The sequence below is a fragment of the Tenrec ecaudatus genome, chromosome 10, assembly GCF_050624435.1.
Source record: "Tenrec ecaudatus isolate mTenEca1 chromosome 10, mTenEca1.hap1, whole genome shotgun sequence".
NCBI lineage: Eukaryota > Metazoa > Chordata > Mammalia > Afrosoricida > Tenrecidae > Tenrec > Tenrec ecaudatus.
The window spans coordinates 139472971-139486661 of NC_134539.1; the positions used below are offsets into that span (position 1 = coordinate 139472971).

The following is a 13691-nucleotide window of genomic DNA, read 5'->3' on the forward strand; positions in this document are numbered from 1 at the left end:
GCTAGATGGCTGCTTGTTTATCTTCAAACCTTTAAGACCCCAGACGCTGTATCTTTTGATAGCTGGGCACCATCAGCTTTCTTCACATTTGCTTATGCACCCGCTTTGTCTTCAGTGATTGTGTCGGGAAGGTGAGCATCATGGAATGCCAGTTTAACAGAACAAAGTATTCTTGCATTGAGGGAGTGTTTGAGTAGAGAGGACAAATGTCCATCTTCTACCTTAATACTAAACCTATACATATATGCACATAGATCTATTTCTATATCTTCATATATAAATGTATTTACATATGTACATGCCTGTATTTAGACCTCTATAGATGCCCTTTGCCTCCCAGCTCTTTCCTTTATTTCTTTTTACTTTCCTCTTGTCCCACTATCATGCTCAGCCTTCATTTGGGTTTCAGTAATTCCTCTCGGTTACATTGCCCTTGATCACGCCCTACCAGGCCTCCTATACCCTCCTCACCACCGATTTGGATTTGGATCACTTGTTGTTCCCTTGTCCCTGGGTTTGTTAACACCACTTTCTTCCCCCCCACATGCCTCTCTCCCATGTCCTCCTGGAACCGTTGGTCACTTTGTTTTCTCCTCCAGATTGTTCATCCAGCCTATCTTATTTAGACAGACCTGCAGAGCTAACATGCACAGAAACAAGACAGAGCACAACAAAGCAACAAAAGAAAACAAAGACAAAACGGCAGTGACCAAAGAAAGGGCCTGTAGTTAGTTCACGGACTGTTTGTTGGCCTTTAGGAGTGTTTCCTGGCCGAGTCTGATCGGGTGCCAAACTTTGGTCCCAAAGTCTATTTTTGGTATTCAGGCTGGAAATCTTTATGGGAGCAGACAATCTCATATTTCTCTCAAGGGAGCAGCTGGTGGATTGAAATCACTGATCTTGTGGTTCTAGCTCCAGCACTTACCCAATATGACCATCAAACAGGATTACGAAAATCTACCCTTTGAACATTTTAGACGTAAAGGATTTAACACTTCAATTCAGTAGATATCCTTCCTCAAAGCCTAATGATATGATCCTTATTTTTTCTAAGGTCACTACTAGTTTGAATAACTGGGCACATTCCTAAATGAATGTCCACACAAATTCATTTCCATGGATAGCTAGAAGGAATCATAAGTCAGAAGCCAATGATTTAAATAAAGTTTATTCTTTTTATAAAAAGGTGAGTTTTATGTGGGTTTTTTTTTTTTTTGCAATGCCACAGGTAGAGGAGTATATGTATATGAAGAGGTAAGACATCTTCTCCTTCTCCATGCATCTTTTTACTTTCTGTACAATGGTAACATTTTTTTGTTAACCAATGATACAAAACAAGGTTGGTACACTCTGAAGAGCCAGGTAGCATTTTAGGTTCTGTGGGCCACATGTGTCTTGTTACATAATCTCTATTCGTTTAACAACCTTTTAAAAATGTACATTGTTTCTATTGTACAACAAGCCAGGCCAAATCTGACCGGGAGCAACAGTCAGCCAACCTCTGGTATAAAATATTTACTTTCTGTCTCAGCACTGAAATTGCCTTCTTCAAGCTTCCACCTGACCATCTGCTGCCTCGAAGTCAAAGGGAGAAAGGCCTTACTTACTCAAATGTGGGTGACGACAATGTAGGAGCAGAGAGCTCCCGCTTGCTTTTGGCTCTGGAACCGTTTCCCACCACTGATGTGATAAATCTGTTGAGCATCAACACAGATTTCGAGTGGTTACTTCTCCATTTTCTCTAATAAGGTCTTTTCAGAGGTCTTATACTCATAATTTTTAGGACAAATAAAAGATCTCTCAGGATTCAAGAAGAATCATGATTTAAAAAACAAATCCTCACTAATGCTAGTCTTGCTTCAGGAAGAACACATTCTTCTTAAAGCCACATCCTAGAGGAGGAAATGTATCTAACACTCTATTTGAAAAAAGACTTCACCCATAAGCTACAATGTTTTTCAAAACCCTCAACTCAGACCACCACCCACAGCATTTCTTTCCCTTTTTCCTACTTTGCTTCCAGGAAAACAAGTGCTGGATCCAGGTAGAGCTCTTCATTGGCGTTCTACTTGAACCACCAACCATGACATTTAGGGCCGACTGCTGCCTTGGAAACAATATACACACTTACACTTCATCCTGGGGAAGGAATGGTGGTGTTTCTGCTCCTTCAGGCTGAAGAATAACTAGGAACTCTGAATCCTCCTGCTGCTTATCCAAGGTGACGGAAGACTAAAGTGGCCAAAAGAGCATACAATAGCGAGGTTGCCCCCAGTCCAGATCTTTGGTAAAGACATCAACTACAATAATCCAATTACTCACACCACGGAGCTATGGCACATTTTGTAATTAGAAGTGTTGGTGAGTTTCCTCTTGAGTGTGTAAACAAAAGGGAAACACCTTGGGAAACCACTTCGCAGTGTTCTCCCATTTCTCTCAAATACGCATCTGTGCAGCAAGTTCTCCCATTTGATATCAAGTTCATGGGCGAAAGGAGACAGTGGGTCTGGGCTATCGCTTCCGCTCCCCTTTCTGTGTCCTTTTCTTTTCCTTTTCCTTTCGCTCCTGCTTGGCTACTTTGTCCCTCTCCCTCTGTAACTTGTCTTGTTCCTTCTTCCTTTGGGACTCGTCCCGAAGTGAGTCTCGCTCCAGCTTTCGGGCATTGAGGACATCTTCTACATTGGTGTTTCGAAACAGAGCTACAGATGAGTTAAGGGACTGGGTTACAGGTTACAACCACTTTTCCCGTCTGGCTGTTCTGGCTCCACATCCCAAGTCCTGAATGCATTCTACCTACTCCAAGTCTTAAAATGTCATATTCAGCTTTAGTGTGATGTAAAATCCTAGGGTCTCCTGGAATAAAAATACTATTCAGACTTAAAAATAAAAAATATCCAAACGAAATTTCATTCTAGAATAAGTATTCAATGGCAGAGGGTTGCAGGAGTAGCTAATTTTACTACTAAACGTAACTGGCAAAACATTTATATGCTTGGCAGCATTTAAAGTTTTTGAATAACCCAACTATCAATTTAATTTTAGTAATTTTAAAATCAATCTGTACTAGTCAAGCTCTTCTCCAGTCTTAAAACATTTTTCCTAAAAAATTTTTTTTCCTGCTGTAGTTCTATTAAATCAGTAAATCTTCCTGAAATAACCTCCCCTTTTTCTCAGATAATCCATCACACTCTCACAACCCATCTCTAGAAAGTGTCTAATAAGTGACTGTAGGTAGGGACTTTCCTCAGGACATATATTCCAATGTGTGCATACTGTTCATCTATAACAATTTTCAGTTGCTTATGTTCTCAAATACATGACAAGGTCTCTGAGGACAAAAACCAGGACTCCCACAATGTTTGATTTGCTCACACAACGCTGGTCAAGCAGCACTATATCCAGGGAGTAGATTCTTATTCCCCTTCAGAAACCCTTCCTCCAAGCTAATCCCTTCACGGTGCACATGAACGTGTTATCTGGGGCAAGTACCTGCTAAACTGACTTCCCAGGTTTGTCCTCGGAATGAAGCTCCCAAGGTGGCATGAACTCCTGAAGGCAAGAGAAGCTCTCTCCATAATGACAGCCTGGTGAAATTAGAGACGTACAAACAGCCCGGCAGGAGGACTCTCTGGAGGAGCACATGGAGGGGGACACAGGGAAGGATACATTTGTCAGAGCCAGCGTTGACTGTGGTAGCGCCTGGGTTATCCTTCTCGTCGGCTTCAGTGAGTGGCGTTAAGGAAAGTCGCATGGAGTACAAGGGTAGGTGTCTCCCATCCCAACATCAGGCACATGGAGTACAAGGAAGGCATCGTCAAGGGTGTGGTGGTAAACCCAGGAGTCACCTTTTAAAGTCTCAACTTGGAGAAGATTGTTCAAAGATTCTGTCTCTTTGAAAAACTGAAAAGAATTTTACGCTGATCTGGGTGGACTGCCACATTACCTGGAAGCTGTGGGATGGTATGACAACCTCTAAGAGAGTGGTTCTCATTGTACGGTTCCCAGACCACCTGGGAACCTGTTAGAAGTGTTGATCCAATCTCAGACCTACTAAGTCCGGCACTCGGGTGGTGGGGCCCAGCAGTCTGCTTTTTTAATAAGCCACCAGGCAGGCAAATTACTGCTTTCAAGTCATCTGCTGAACCAGAGAACGAGATTTGGTAACAGGAACTACAATTCTATCAACTCTGAAAAGTTTTGAGGAAAAACTAGGAGAGAAATGTCACTTACTCCACACAGGTTTGGTAAGCCACACATTTCTCCTAAACAAATTTCAACTTCACAAGGAACCAAATCTGCCCCTGCTAGCCACACACCTGTCTGACTACACAGTCCTGCTCAAATTCCAGATTTCTTCGATTGCTGCTTGGGGTGCAGCCCATTTCTTTAATGATGCAGTCACAGGGACATAAAGCATACAAATCAGGATGAAACTGCTCCAGACTTAGGGAACCTTTCACCTAAAATGATCTGGATTCTAGCCCTGGTTTTGCCCCTCAGTCTTTGAATGCCTCTCATCTCCATTTCATTGCACCTCACTTCACCCATCTACTAGGAGAAAACAGAACATGGGTCCCATGTGTGCTGCTGAACTATGTATAGGAAGAGGCAGGTATAAGAATCACAGCTATGGCTTGTTTCCTGAAACCCAGTATGAAAGATCCATTAAGGTATCGTTCGACCCCAAAGATTTCAGGAATATCCGAATCCTGGGTTGAAAGCTGAAGTCTCGAATCAACTATGCCAACATCATTCCTCACACGCATACAGGGCCAGAGCTGGGAAGTCAAGCTACCCAGGGGACCACAGTGTCCCTAGGCTCGCTGTGCACCAAACACACATTTCTGCTCTGAGCCTCGGAAAGACCCGAGGAAGGATATTCCTCTTCATCGGTGACATCCGCGTACTGGGCCAGGAGGGCAGCTCTCCTCTGCTTCTCCTCTTCCGACACCACCCTGGGCTTCACCACGATCTGCGCCTGCTTCTCAATTAAGGTGGCAATGGCCTGGACTTCATCTGGGAGGCAGTTGAGAGGAGAGAAGAGGATATATGAGCGAGAAAGCAAGCTCACGGAGCCACTAGCCCACGGGCAGGCCTGGCCCCTTGAGCACTGGCACCTCAGATTCCCCAGAGGTCCTAGGGCTCAAAGGTGGGGCTTAGAAAGGCAAACAGAGGCCCTGAAGGAAAGGCTTTTGCCTGGTACCCATGATCAATCAGATCCACCGGCGTGGGGCTGTGTAAGCTCCCGTGAAAACAAAACAAAAATGGTGAGAAAAGAGGCTGAGAACCACCAAAAAGTAAGCCTCTGAAGAGGCAACTGTCCTCTTCTGCTCCCAGAGACCTGGGGAGGAACAGAGAACCAATGTGAGTTGGTTCCTCTCCTGTTTACAGTAATGTCAGGTGAAATTCTTCAGCTTTAAACTAAAAATTAACCACTGAGCTCTCCATTCTTGGTGGAGGCAGCAATGGTGTACAGCAGTGGTTCTTCAACCTGGCTGCAGAGCAGAAGCTTCTGGTGTTTTTAAAGAAATCAGAATGCCAAGACATCTGTGTGAAACTGGGATACAGTGTGGTCCTGGCACTGTTTTGTTCTTTTAATCTCTCAAGTGACATTAATATACAGCCAAGGCTGAGAGAGCAAAACAAGACAGTGGAGAACAGCATCTATTCAAGTTTGGTTTTATGAACAGCGCCGCCTAACGATACAGGTAAGTCAAAAAGTACTGCTGCAAGAGCAACGTTTTGTTATTAAGCAAAATGCCAAGATGTGAAGGTACTGCTTTGACACAGCCTCTGTCTAGGGCTCTCTGCTTCTCTTTGTTCAGGGGGAATGGAATAGCTGTGCACGAAGAGCAGGCCACTGCCTCGAGCCACCCCAACCAACCACCCTCACAGCCCTGAGTTGAGGCCCACTGGAAGTGACCCCACAGGACCGGAAGAACCACCCTGCGGTTTTCTTCCGGGACGGCGCAGCTCGCATCTTTCCTCTGCAGGGCACTGTTTCAGGACCGCTGACCTGTGGTTCGCAGACCAGCACGCAACCAGCAGGCCACAAAGGCTCCTCTATGATCACGACCTGCCGGCACGTTTAGGTCAACTCTCCTGAAAGGTGGTGGGCTCTCTCTTCTGCAGGGAAGGTGACAGACAATGCACCATTCCTTGCTCCAAACTTGCTTAAAAAGAACCTTTTGATTGTCCTTAGCTTTTTTTCCCACTGACCCAGGTTCAGCTCTCCGGACTGGGCGGTTTGGTGTGTAGCCCTGATCACGCGCCCCAGCTTCAGGACACCAGTGAATCTTGTAAGGAAATGTTTTACAACAGGATCTCTCCTCCGCACAGGCCCGACGGGAAGGATACAGCCCAGGGTCTCTCTCAAATGCACATTCCTTTGGGAGGCAATGCCTGCCTCCCTGTAAAGCCTTCCCCCAAAGAATTCTGAGCCCTCTGATTTCCGCAGCCTGGGCAACCTCAAAGGACTCTGATCTTGTTCCTTTTAAATGTACTAGGAGTTATGGGAACAAAAAGGATTCAGAAGGATCGGGACCAGGGCTGCAGCATCAATGAGATTAAGATTTCCTCACTGAATTCTCACGGGACAACCCTTGCTCCCTCTGAAGATGAGCAGGTGTGCTGCTGGGATGGAAAAAAGACTCCTAGAAAATCTATCAAGATTGCCCTTTTGGGATCCAAAGAGCTGTCGCCGTAACCTTCTGAGCCGCCCTCTCTGCCTCGAGTTAGCCGCCCCACCCCCCACCATGCGCACAGTTCTGCTGGGACCTTTTTGTTTACGGCACCCAAATGAGATGAAGACATGTGCTGAGAGGATGCATGGGCTCGTGCACCGGTCACAGACACGGGTCTAATCTGCTTGGGGTGAACGTGTGCATGTGTGAGCTGGAGGAAGAACTGGAAACGGCGCTCAGCACAAAGCTCCAGTCTAAATGACCTCATGGGGAGACTGAGCACCCGAAGATAAACGCTCTCTCCGACAGCTAGAGAGTCCGGGCTGCTGGAAAAGACACCGGCAGTCCCACCCAGAAGCCAACGCTACCTTCTCTCTTCACTTTCTTGACGACGTTCTGGGATTCCGACCATCGTTCCACAATCTCGTGACAGACAGTAACTAGGGAGTCTTCTTCCTAGTTGGAAAAACAGACCAATTAATTTAATCAGAGTGGTCTCAGAAACAGTAACCACCTGAAAATGGCCCGAGCAGAGGTGGTGGTGCCAGGCAGAAACCACGGGAAGAGCTTGGAAAGCCACAAACTGAGGGATGGATTTCTCTTCTAGACCACTGAAGAAGTCATCCTGTGTGTCTTCCAGAATCCACACGGGCCAGATCAAGAGCACCTGCCTCAGCCTGCCAACTCCAGGGAAAGAATTCCCACCAACTCAGGGCAGTCCTCTCTTTTGAGTGGGAGGGAGTAAAACACTGTTGGCGAGTCCAAGTTCTCCATTTGTGTAACCTTCAGAAGATGCCACTCTCAGAACATTCTCCAAGGTTTATCAACGTTCATGCTGGGACATGTCCATAAGCTTAAAACAAACAAAAGCCAAGCCACTGCAACCGCACAGATTCTGACTTCCAGCAACACTACAGGGCAGAGCAGACAATCTCCCGAGGGCTGCCAACGTCAACCGTTGCAGGAGCAGACAGCCTCATCTTTCGTTTAAGTCATTTTCCTGGGGGCTCGTACAACTCTTATCACAATCCACACAGACACCCATTGTGTCAAGCACATTTGTACATTTGTTGCCATCATTTTGAAAACATTTTCTTTCTGGGAAGGGAACGGGGAAAATGAGGAGCTGATATTAAGGGCTCAAGTAGAAGGCAAATATTTTGAGAATGATGATGACAACAAATGTACATATGCGCTTGACACAGTGGATGATGGATGGATGCATGATGATAAGAATTGTACGAGCCCCCCAACAAAATGATTTTCTAAAACAAAAAACCATTTTCGTTCTACTTGAGCCCTTGACACCAGCTCATTTCCCCCCTCCCCACCCTACTGAACCCTTGATAATTTATCATTCTCTTTACCCACTTTTCTGTTGTTCGTCCCCCTGGGAAGGGGTTATATGTAGATCATTGTTATCGGTTCTCCCTCCCCCCCCTCTACCTCTCCCTCCTGGTATCACTACTATCATTATTGGTCCTGAGGGGTTGATCTGTCCTGGATTCCCTGTGTTTCCAGCTCTTATCTGTATCCGTGTACATGCTCTGGTCTAGCCAGATTTTTATGATAGAACTGAGGTCATGACAATGGAGGAGTGCGGGGGGGGGGGGCGGGGGCGGGGGGAGCATTAAAGAACTAGAGGAAAGTCGTATGTTTCACTGATGCTATACTGCACTCTGGGTGGCTTGTCTCTTGCTTGTGACCCTTCTGTAAAGGGATGTCCAGGTGTCTACGGATGGAATTTGGGTGTCCACTCCACACTCCCCCTCATTCACATTGATAGGATTTTTGTTCTGGGTCTTAGCCTTTTCTTCCATGAAGCAGCTGGTAGGTTTGCACCACTGACCAAAGCTTAACCCACTGCACCTGGGCTTATCGTAGTGTCTACTAACTCATAAAGGGGAGATCAATAGATGGTCTCCTAGCCAACCATTCCTCTGTCCTGTGAACAAGTTCCTTCCTCACCACGGTATGGCAAAAAAAAAAAAAAAAAGTTGGCCTCAGTGTCAGAGACATAAATTGAAACTTCAGCCCTTTAAGCAAGTCTCTTAACTGTCTCACCTCTTCCAGGGCTTTAGTAAGGAAGACATGAAAATGCATGAAAAGCACCCATCCTACTTGGCAAAAAACAGGCATTTAACAAATCTGACTGTGTCCCTCCATTTTCATTACGACCACTTTAGCCTGGCCACATTCAACCACGCACAGCAATCCGGCAGAGTTCACATTTAGTGCTTACCAAATGCCAGAGGAGCCCTGGTGGCACAGTCAGTGGGTTAGGAGTCAGACTCTAGCCACAAGGTCAGCAGTTTGAACCCACCAGAGAAGAGGCGTTTCGCTCCCATAAAGAGTGACAGCCTCAGAAACCCACAGGGCCAGTTCTGCCCTGTCCTGTACGGTGCCAGACACTACTCTAAATCCCTTACATGGGAAACCGCAGTTCTTAAAACAATTCCATCAAGTACTAGCATCCATTTAGGGCAGTGGTTCTCAACCTTCCTAATGCTGTGACCCTTTAATACAGTTCCTTGTGTGGTGGTGACCCCCCCAACCATAAATTTAGTTTCGCTGCTACTTCATCACTGTAATTTTGCTATTGGTATGAATCGGGCGACCCCTGTGAAAGGGTTGTTTGAAACCCCCCCCAAAGGGGTCACGACCCACAGGTTGAGAACGGCTGATTTAGAGGAAGAAACCAAGACAGAGATTCAGTTCACACAAGAATAAGCGGATTGAGCAGTTAGGCAGGGAACCCAGGTTCTTTGTCATTATGCTACACCATACTACCTCATCTCTCCCAGGAACAGGAAGACAAGGTTATACTGTGGACAAACTGCGACTACTCTACACGCTTGTCACACAAGAAACAGACCCCTTTGGCCTAGACTTCCTGCAGTTCCCACAGCCCCCGGTAGAGGGCGCGGGTGCAGAAGTGGGCACTGGAAAAAGCAGGGTCAAAGAGAACGCACTCTCTGAGAGGGTGGTTCCGCCGTGCAGGCTCCGGCTTGTAGCTGTCAGCTTCGTGATCCATCCTTTCATTCTTCTAGAGCAGCGGTTCTCCACCTTCCGAACGCCGCGACCCTTCCACACAGGTCCTCATGTGTGGTGACCCCAACCATAACATTAGTTTTGTTGCTACTTCATCACTGTCATTTTGCTACCGTTATGAATCGTCATGTAAATTATCTGATGTGCAGGATGCATTTTCATTGTTACAGATTGAACCTATTTAAAGCATAGTGATTAAATCACAAACCACTATGTCGATATATTGTGAAATATGTATTTATAATGACAAATACATGAAATGTTGTCTTGAAGCATGGTGTAGCATGGGTAACCGTCTTCACGCTGGTATGTGGGCTTATCTGCATGCGGGCAGACCCACCTGGAAATGAATGGATAGAGGACTACTGTTCTAGAAAGTGCCTGCTACATTCAAAACATTAGATGGACACTCCATAAATGAAAAATGGTGCCTAGCTTCATGATGTGCCACGTCATAGGCTGCCGTAATAGGAAATATACCCTGACCACCCTACTCAAAAGTGAAACCCACTCCTGAACCTTAGTAGGCTTTTTTCCATAGCCCTTGTCATTTTCTATCACACTTGTATATAAACTGCTAATTATGGGTCTTTTCTTAGAGGGGTGTGTGTGTGTGTTGCTTTCTTCCCTGATGTATCCAAAGCACTTAAGGCAGGATTTGCCTACTTTGTTTCCTGATGCACTCCAAGCAATTAAGGGCAGTGTTGGCATAAAATACATTCCCAATAAAAATTTGATGAATGAATGGACCGATCAATGCAAGTTCTAATGCAGGAATACCGAAAAGGGAGAGAGAAAGCTTTTACTGACTGTTATTTGCTCCCAATTATAACACTGTTCTTGAATCTTACCTCAAATTGTTGCCGACAAAGCGTCATCGTTTCTAATATTGTATCCCAGCCAGATCCGCCCAGGGCCTTCCTTTTCTCTAGACCGGAGTCTGGCACTACCAGCAGCCAGATTAAGCGACAGATAGAAAGTATCACTTTGAACTGGGTACTAGTATGTATTTCTTTATTTGCCCTGGCTACTCTGTAAAACAACGCTTCTCAGTTGTTTCCTGGGCAGGACCCCTGCCTCACCATCTAATTGTTGGCCAGTTCTTCCCCCAGTTTCAGATGGAGAGTTCTTTGGTGTTTGAACTGGCTGGAGTAAAGGGGACAAAAAACACACCAAAAACAAAATTCCCTGCCATCAAGTTGCTTCAGACTCATGATGACCCTACCAAATAGGCAGAGATGTTCCTGTGGATTTCCTGAATTGTAACTCTTTTCCCCTCGAATAACATTTCTATTGATCTATTTTACTCATTCCAATATATACCGTTCTGCTGTCCAATCCCATCGGGTGGGACTACACAATTCTAACTCTTGACGTGAGTCACGTTAAAAGCTATTCTGTCTTCTGTAGTTCATGTCCACATAAAGACCCCGCCCGGAGCTCCCTATTAGGTAACTTTGCCTCTTCGCCCAATAACCTGAATGGGTCTAATGCACACTCACACTTGCCTTTGTAAGCACTCAACCAACCGTTATCAAGGAGCTGGCACCAATGCTTAACACAGGTTATTTCAATTTCCTCTTCAGGGAGGCTTTAGAAACTTCCCAGCTGGAAGTACACACAACACTAAGTTTCTTGCCTACCACATTCCTCTTCCCACTTCCCCCCAATCTCCAAAACCAGAGTGCCAGGGCTCAAGAAAAGAATTTACTTTGGCTGGATTGCATTTCCAGTGGGTGTCAGAGCTGCACCACAAGCTGTGTGACAGCTTACCCATTTATGGCCTGTCTCGAGGTGCGGGCTCTGGAAGCCGAGATGGCCACTGCCAGGAGGACCTGCAACAGCTGTGCGGTGTTAAGTTTCAAGTGTGTGCCCAACCAATGAACTGGACGCCTCCCCCTTCCACAGCTCTGCAAGATCGGCAAAATGGGCTTGGATGTTAACAATGCTTTCTACCTTCAACCCCTGTAACCTCTAAAACGATGTTCCTTTATCTCCACATATGTTCATAATCGCCTTTAGATTCTCTCATCGTCTCTGAAAATTTATCTTGAGAACAACAAATGAACTCATTTTCAAACCTGTTCAGGGTGACAGGTTCCAGAGTATAAAGCCTTTGATGGGCAAGTGGTCCTCCCTCTGGTTCCCAGAGCTCCTGGAATGCCAACGCAATTTTGGTTTTTACATCTTTTAGTGCTCCTTGAGTTTGCTGGGTTAAAAGGAAACACTTTCTTATCCAGCCACAGGTTGTACCTGTTACCGGAACCCGGTAAGCTGGTTGGGAGATGACGACGGCACAAGGATCAGGTTGGAGAAGTAAAGTCGGCATCTTTTTTACTTACTTACCACTTAAAACTTGGTTTAAAGCACACACTCCTGAATTCTCAAATGTGCTTCTGATTGTACCAAGTTTATCTCCACTTTTAAAAAGTTTTTCCTTCTCTCTCATCTCGCTTTCTTTCTCCGTGCCCTCCCCACCCACTGACAGCCAGTGGATTCCGACTCATTGCGACCCAATAGCCGCGTGGAACCGCCGACAGGATTTCTTTATGGAAGTTGCCAGTCGCATCTTTCTCCCGCAGGGCGGCTGGTAGATTTGAACCGCCGACCGTCTGCTGAGCGGCCGAGCCCTTAACCTTGAACCTTACTTACCACCTGACCTCTTGACGTAAAGGACCAAGCACGATCCTCTGCTTCCGTGCCAAGGCACCAAGAAAATCCGTCGACCACCAGCCTTTCTGGATTCCTAGCTCCAAAATAGGAACCATGGGGGAGCTTCCGGAAGGCTTTACTGTATCGGACAGCCCAGGGCACTGGCTCTTACGGGGCACAGACGTCCCAGATGCCCCCAAAGCACCTCACTTCCCCACCACCACCACCCCTGAACACTGTCAACGGGTAGGGATGAAACTGGTCGTTCTACGTTTACAATAAAACTCCCATTTAAACACCTTAACGCCTGCGGGGGATCGATCATCCCGCTCCCCCACAGGCATCTCGGAAGCGTCCAGTTCCCCCCAAAGAAGAAAAAGCCCTTCGTCTCTTTACAAGCGACTGGGAAACAACTGCCTCGCCCCGCGGCTCGGAGAAAGAGGAGTTTTCTCCCAGAGGAGGCCAATAACCCCCCGGGGTCCCGAGTGGGGGGAATGGGTCGCGAAGGCCTGACAGGGGTCCTCAGCGGCCGGCCTAAGGCTAAAGGCACGTGTCCGGGTTTCTCACCAGGAAAGCAGCGAGGATGCCCTGCAGAGCGTCCAGCTTCTCCTCCTCCTCCTCCTCCCGGAGAACACCCAGGATGTAGGCGCCGTACACCGCTCGGTCCACTCCCAGGGCCTCCAGCCGTCCGTCCAGCCACAGCCGAAAGTCACTGGCCCCACCATCGCCTCCCGCAGAGGCCGCCGCGGCCACTCCGCTGGGCGCCGCCATCTTGGGGCCAGGGTCCTACCAGCCCCAGGGCCGCCTGCCGCAGTGCCTGACGGGACGCGCGCCGGCCCACTGCGCATGCCCAGACTCCGGCCCGCCCCCACGGGGCGGCGAGGGGGCGGCGAGGGGGCGCCGGGCGCGGCGCGCGTCTGTTTGGTCACGTGATCTCATGGGGCCCCTGACAGGTGCGTCTCTTTAACCGACTCTTCGGGCCGAGCAAGTTCGGGAAGGTTCGCTAACTTTGGCGGACTCCAGGACCTCTGACCTCCCGCGCGCACCCGCAGCTCGCCGCCCGCTCCCGGCGCACAACTGCGAGCGCGGGAACCAGGCGCGCTCTGGCCCGGAGCTGTCCAGCAGAAACCTGGCGACCCGCCCGGAAAGGTCACCGTCGCTGTCAGGGCGGCCACCTTGGCCTTTCTTGGTCGCTGTTCCTGCCCCAACTGAGGCCGCCGATACTACGGTTACTTCTCTCCGCTGCTCCTCGTCGTGTTTAGGGTCTCCGTACCCCTCGGCCTTTGTTCAACTCTGACGTCAGGC

General features: G+C 47.7%; 1 protein-coding gene across 1 annotated transcript; it reads right to left on the reverse strand.

The window, feature by feature from the left end:
- Window positions 1–1152: 1152 nt before the first annotated feature.
- Window positions 1153–13192, reverse strand: CCDC43 (coiled-coil domain containing 43). Its single transcript, XM_075561964.1, has 5 exons — window positions 12954–13192; window positions 7052–7139; window positions 4881–5016; window positions 3667–3725; window positions 1153–2699 (listed from the first exon to the last, which is right to left on the reverse strand). Exons 1-5 carry the CDS (start codon window positions 13155–13157, stop codon window positions 2512–2514), a joined length of 675 nt encoding a protein of 224 aa, XP_075418079.1. The 5' UTR covers window positions 13158–13192; the 3' UTR covers window positions 1153–2511.
- Between the last annotated feature and the right edge of the window lie 499 nt (window positions 13193–13691).

Excerpts from the sequence above, each read along its gene's own strand:
- CCDC43 (XM_075561964.1), bottom strand. The coding sequence starts at position 13,157 with ATGGCGGCGCCCAGCGGAGTGGCCGCGGCGGCCTCTGCGGGAGGCGAT. Across the intron at positions 5,017-7,051 it reads CAAGAAAGTGAAGAGAGAAG|ATGAAGTCCAGGCCATTGCC; the intron begins GTAGCGTTGGCT and ends ACTGCCTCCCAG. Across the intron at positions 2,700-3,666 it reads CAACGCTGGCTCTGACAAAT|CTCTGTTTCGAAACACCAAT; the intron begins GTATCCTTCCCT and ends ACTCATCTGTAG.